The following is a 7,004-nucleotide window of genomic DNA, read 5'->3' as shown; positions in this document are numbered from 1 at the left end:
AATAAACCTACCTAGGGAGACAAAAGACCTGTAAGCAGAAAACTGGAAGACACTGATGAAAGAAATGAAAGATGATACCAACAGATGGAGAGATATACCATGTTCTTGGATTGGAAGAATCAATATTGTGAAAATGACTATACTACCCAAAGCAATCTACAGATTCAATGCAATCCCTATCAAACTACCAATGGCATTTTTTACAGAACTAGAACAAAAAAATCTTAAAATTTGTATGGAGACAGAAAAGACCCCGAATAGCCAAAGCAGTCTTGAGGGAAAAAAATGGAGCTGGAGGAATCAGACTCCCTGACTTTAGACTATACTACAAAGCTACAGTAATCAAGGCAGTATGGTACTGGCACAAAAACAGAAATATAGATCAATGGAACAATATAGAAAGCCCAGAGATAAACCTATGCACCTATGGTCAACTAATCTATGACAAAGGAGGCAAGGATATACCATGGAGAAAAGAGAGTCTCTTCAATAAGTGGTGCTGGGAAAACTGGACAGCTGCATGTAAAAGAATGAAATTAGAACACTCCCTAACACCATACACAAGAATAAACTCAAAATGGATTCGAGACCTAAATGTAAGACCAGACACTATAAAACTCTTAGAGGAAAACATAGGAAGAACACTCTTCGACATAAATCATAGCAAGATCTTTTTGATCCACCTCCTAGAGTAATGGAAATAAAAACAAAAATAAACAAGTGAAACTAGTGAAACTTGAAAGCTTTTGCACAGCAAAGGAAACCATAAACAAGATGAAAAGACAACCCTCAGAATGGGAGAAAATATTTGCAAATGAATCAACAAAGGATTAATCTCCAAAATATATGAACAGCTCATGCAGCTCAATATTAAAAAAACAAACAACCCAGTCCAAAAATGGGCAGAAGACCTAAATAGACATTTCTCCAAAGAAGACATACAGATGGCCAAGAAGCACAAGAAAAGCTGCTCAGAATCACTAATTATTAGAGAAATGCAAATCAAAACTACAATGAGGTATCACCTCACACCAGTTAGAATGGGCATCATTAGAATATCTACAAACAACAAATGCTGAAGAGGGTGTGGAGAAAAGGGAACCCTCTTGCACTGTTGGTGGGAATGTAAATTGATAGAGTCACTACCGAGAACAATATGGAGGTTCCTTATAAAACTAAAAATAGAATTACCGTATGATCCAGCAATCCCACTACTGGGCATATACCCAGAAGAAACCATAATTCAAAAAGACACATGCACCCCAGTGTTCACTGCAGCACTATTTACAATAGCCAGGTCATGGAAGCAACCTAAATGCCCATCAACAGACAAATGGATAAAGAAGATGTTGTACATATATACAATGGAATATTACTCAGTCATAAAAAGGAACGAAATTGAGTCATTTGTAGAGACGTGGATGGATCTAGAGACTGTCCTACAGAATGAAGTAAGTCAGAAAGAGAGAAACAAATATTGTATATTAACACATATATGTGGAACCTAGAAAAACGGTACAGATGAACCAGTTTGCAGGGCAGAAATTGAGACACAGATGTAGAGAACAAATGTATGGAAACCAAGGCAGGGGGAAAGCCGCGGCAGGGGTGGGGATGGTGGTGTGATGAATTGGAAGATTGGGATTGACATGTATACACTGATGTGTATAAAACTGATGATTAATAAAGACCCTGCTGTATAAAAAGATAAATAAAATAAAATTCAAAAAAAAAAAGAAAAAAAAATTGGGGAGTACCTATGTGCCAGAAAAATAAGATATGGAACCTGAAAGAAAAGCACGCACAATTGAGAAAAAGTTCCAACTTTTTATGAATGTCTCCTTCCTACAAATTCAATTGTCAAGTCTGCACACCATTTCTCTCTCATCACACTTCATGCTTTCTACATGGTGATTTTATTCATCTTTATGCAACACACAGTGCACTGCCATGCATTGACATTTTCTAAAAGTATCTGTTATTACTTACACGAAGTGAACAGACCTTCCTGTTTCCAAATTTGTGTTTTTTCCAGCAGAAAGGATCTAATAAACATACCTGTATTGGAAAGGGAGTTCAAAGATGACGTGTGTCAAAGGCTAGAGAGCCTCCAGGCAAGGAGGTAACAAATTTAGAAATACTTTAAAACAAAGACAACCACAAATTTAAAAAAGTGCTTTTTAATCCTTAACCAAAAGGATAATTAAGTAGATGTAATTTGTTTTTTTACTAGAGTATTCATAACAATGTAGGTCAATATGCCTTAAGCAACATGATTATTGAATAAAAGTTAAGATGGACAGCAGTTGTAATTTGTGTGAAACTTATACTTGAGTTTAAAGTTCTTTAAACTTTTATAAAACTATAAACTGATAATAATTCCCCAAATTGGAAGTCAGATAACTTAATTTTAATACAATATGAAATTCAAGTACACTTGTTTACACAACAATGAATAAGGACAAGTTTCCAAGTCAGATATCAACGGAAAATTCAAAAATAAACAGAGGAAATGTAAACAGTTATAAAATACCAACAGTTATAAATGTTGCTTAAAGCAAGCCTATTCAAAATATGGTCTATGAACGATTCATGACTCATCCAAAATGAAAGAAAGAACTTGTGCCAGAATGAAAATCTATTTTGTTACTAATTGGCCGACATTTTTTTATAACAAGACTTTCTTGATAAAGGAAGCAATGTGTTGATTTATATTCTGGTACAGGTGCCTCATCTCATTACTGACTGGAGAACAGGTACTGCTTACTTCTTTAAAGTGTCATTATAATTTTACTGCTTAGAGTTAGGTTAAATTTACTGTGGGGGAAAAAAGTTAAAATGAGACTTATGATTGTCACCTATACCTCATCTTTTTAATCCCATCTATACAGGGCTCCTATCCGAAAAGCAAATTAAACTTTATAAACTCACCACAATTTAACATTAATCTTCAGATGTGTTACTGACATCTATTCACTTCTTGTTTTCAATCTTGGGAGGAAAAAAATAAGAATTGAGTTATTTGTTAATAAGTTCTCTCTAAAAATTGGTTTATTTTCATATTTCAATCAGAGAAAATAGTTAAATTCACCTTTATGAAAAAACTGAATTTTCATACTGTTTGCATAACCTACTAGTTGCTTTTTTACAATAAAAATTGGTAGGAAAAAAAGGTATGGAAATTTACAACTCTGTGTATTCTATTAACTAAGGGGAAGGAGATAAACTATTTAAAGATTTCTCAGAATAAAAGAAAACTCGTATAAAATATTTTTTTAAGAAACAGTTTATAATTCAAAATTCGAACATTTCTTGATTTTTGCTTTTTAGTATGGCATAATTCCTCTGGAAAGTTAAAAATATAATATGGTCTTTTGTCAGAATAATAATTTCTTTCTCCAATGACTTTCTTACTAAGCTTTACCTGCATTAGCTTAATACTGAAGGCAAATAAATGGGCAACAACAATTTAGAAAAAACTCATCAGTTTTAGATACACGAAAGCCCAATTTAGCTTCCGCAATGATTAGTTTATTGAACCGATAAACTACTTCTTAAAGAAGTTAAATGTATATTTACATGTCTTAAGATGAGATCCTTTGGCACCTGAGTTGAGTACAATATACCAGAAGGAAGAATCTCTAAGAGAAAGTTGTCTAAGGACCATATTTCATCTATCTATACATATATACATACACCTATACAAATACATATACATATGTGCACGTGCACACACACACACACACACACACACACGAACAGAAATAACTTTTCCTTTAAGAAATGCTGAGGATGTAAAAAGAATTCATTTACCCAAGTAAAGTGATCTGACCATTATTGAAAACAGTTTTAAGTTATTTGGAGTCTTACCAAGTTTCAAGAAGTCAAAGCTTTTACAGTAATATATAATTCAAACGGAAAAAACCAAAGGATTTCTTTTGACAAAACCTAATTTCTTTTGATACAGTAACATGGTCATGAATTTACAGTTATCTTAACATGGTAACATAACAGAGTTTTTAATAGTCTCCAGGTGGAAAGTCATCAAAGATTACTCAAAAAGGAGTAAATCTTCCCTGCCTCCGGCCAATTAGGACCAAACATAGTCACCGGCCACCCATCAAACATTCTGCTGTCCCTAGACTGTGACTTGCACTGGCCCCAGCAAAAGACCATTAAATGCCACTCTGCAGATCTCCTGCTAAGCCTCCTCACTCACTAGGAATTTTACACAAGAACTTTAGAAGAGCTTGATGTCATACTGCTTTATGAGCATATCCAGCTTGCTACTGCTGACTCTGGCACTGTGTTAATAGTACTACTGGTGCCATGATATTTTTTATGCATACTTTTAGAACTCTGAATAATTGGCTTCTATTCTAAGACTTAGAAGATACCTAAAATTCTGTAAGTTGCATAAGTCTGTCAGCACTTTCTTCTACATTCAATTAATAAATATGTTTGGTTGACTGAAAACAGAGCATACTCAGTTTTACCTAAGCATCTTCTACTCTAGAGATTCTGGAGGATGAAAATCCTCTACACCTCTGTACCCTGTATTCTCCATCTTTTACACCTTGTTAAATCTGACGTATGTTGAGAATGGGCAAAAGACATTTGAGTTAAAAATGATGCCATGCTGCTCTTTCCTCTGCTTCAACTTGTATAGAATATCCCTAATCTAGTTTCTAACCCCCTCTCTGCTCTGGTTAAAGGACCTGTCTCATATAGCAGACCATATGTAATGGAAATCTTATGCAGTTTCAAAATATCCATGATTGAAAAACATTTTCAAATGTAAAATATCTCTTGAGCATCTATAAAATAATGTATATTCTTATTTACACTTGACATTGTTATCCTAAACAAAATTTTGTCAATAGAGGCATAGTATAGAACTTACCTTGGAGAATCTATTAAATTCAAATGTCTTCATTTTGTTCTGTTTACATCAACCATAATATAACCCAAGTTACTTTTCCTGATATGTAAAACATTTTAATAAATCCATTTGAACTTGAATTCTTTCATTAACATGTAAACTCACATGTACAATTTTATTTTTTGTCACATATTTAAATATTTTCTTTGAGAGCTGATATCTCAGTACAGGAAATGAAATTATGCTAGTAACTAGTAATTTAGCATTAAAACACTTCCCTAAATTCTTCTATGCTAAAGTGCATTTACAATATAAACATGCCATATATGAAGCTATAAACATGCCATATATGAAGCTATAAACCACAATCTCACACTGAAGTGGATTTCAAATCCGACATTCAGTTCAAATGAGTCAAAGAGAAAAGTGCTAACAGAGCAAATCTGAAACAAGTTCATGGGGATTGGGCAATGAGTCATCAAAGCGGAACCTTTTGGACACCATGCTGCTATCCTCCGGGATATTCTCTTTGTCTTCTCGGTCACTGCAGGTTCCATTACAAGAGGGTTTAGAAGTCTTGTCTTCAGAGGACCTTACTGTATGATCCTGACTTTGAGAGGAACTGGAAGTTTCTTCAGGGTGAAACAAGTTTCCAAAGTCCCACTGCTGGAGCCAAGAATGAGAAAGGCAGATTTCGGCTGTTGGTCTTTTCCTTTGAATGAAAACACCAAGGGAAAATTGAGAACCAAAACTCAGGTTGGAAATGTCTGCAGTTCAATATATTATAGACTTATTTTTCATTTATTATGAAAATAACACACACTTATAGTACAGAAGGGAATAATAATAGGAAAAGTGGAGTACCTAGAGTTTAATTCTGACATGTGCTGAAAATTCAATTTATCATGGAGCTTACGGATGAGACTATCTAGTCATAAAACTGGGAACGTATTTTAGGCTCACAAATAAAAATTAGTAAAATTATAAAGACTCCTGGGTTTACAAACCCTTTGAAGGAAAATATATGTAATTTATAATCTCTATTATTATTTTGTGTTCTTAAAAAGCAGTTAACTGTTAAATCTTGAAAACCAAGGCTATTCTTCAATGACGTTTATCCAACATTTTTAGTTTTTAAATTTTGTTTTTGCTTGTGAAAGCAATATGGTCAAATATCACAATATTTCAAAAGGAAGGAAAACACCTATTTATACTCAACTCCAACCTTAACACACCCACCATTACTATCAGAACGTAGGTTTCCTTAGTCTTTGATTTTATTGTTCATTTTTTCCTGATAATAAAAATTAAGGTGCTTATTATAGAAATTTTAGAATCTAGATGAAAAAATATTTAGGAAAATAAATATTGTTTATAACCAGAAACAAACAGTATTATTGCTATTTCTAATAAATAACCATTCATGTTCAAAATAGAGCCAGTGCAAGTTTGTTCAGACTTGCGTTAAGCCAATAAAATAATTAACAAACCTCTGAGGGTTGTTTTCTTAAACAGATAAGGAAACTGAGCCCTCCAGGAGATTAAGTAATTGTAGGAGATAAAAGACCTGACAAGCAACACAACCAGGATCCCAGCCCAAGGCACTATATCACAGCTTCTGCATTATGTACCGCCAGGCCGTTTTAAAGTAAATAGGAGATTGGGATTGACATATATACACTAATATGTATAAAATGGATAACTAATAAGAACCTGCTGTATAAAAAAATAAATACAATAAAATTCAAATAAATAAATAAAGTAAATAGGGCTGATCCAGGTAAAGAAAAAGGAGGTCAGCTTTTTCTTTTCCTGCTTTGAAGTTGCCAATGAATGAGGTAAGAGTCTTAAGACATAGTTTCATGTCCCTTCTTTAGTAGGTGGTCAAAGAGCATCTGCTCCTTAAAAATTTGACAATCAGTAATTTGGACTTGTTATACAACTGTAGTTATTTAACTATAAATCATTCATAACAAAGTCTTATCTTAAGCAGCCATGTGTATTGTAAACCTTATACTTCTAATTATTTTAGGGAATTTCAGGGATTAGTAGCAGGTTGAGAGAGAAATAACCCAAATCTTCTCTTCAGTTCAAGACTTCCTGTTACATATTTTGTATTGTC

At 33.5% G+C, this 7,004-nt stretch overlaps 1 protein-coding gene across 1 annotated transcript in view; it reads right to left on the bottom strand.

Annotated features, from left to right (window-relative positions):
• Nucleotides 1-1,543: 1,543 nt before the first annotated feature.
• The window catches only part of STK17B (serine/threonine kinase 17b), a 32,901-nt gene continuing 27,440 nt past the window's right edge, over nucleotides 1,544-7,004 (bottom strand). Inside the window, exon 8 of the mRNA XM_060016386.1 lies at nucleotides 1,544-5,594. Coding sequence (XP_059872369.1) covers nucleotides 5,312-5,594 — 283 coding nt within the window. The 3' untranslated portion in view covers nucleotides 1,544-5,311. The remainder of the gene's footprint in view (nucleotides 5,595-7,004) is intronic.

This window comes from Delphinus delphis, chromosome 7 (genome assembly GCF_949987515.2).
Source record: "Delphinus delphis chromosome 7, mDelDel1.2, whole genome shotgun sequence".
NCBI classification, from domain to species: domain Eukaryota; kingdom Metazoa; phylum Chordata; class Mammalia; order Artiodactyla; family Delphinidae; genus Delphinus; species Delphinus delphis.
The sequence above is the reverse complement of the archived record's forward strand: the minus strand, read 5'-3'. Positions and strand labels throughout refer to the sequence as shown.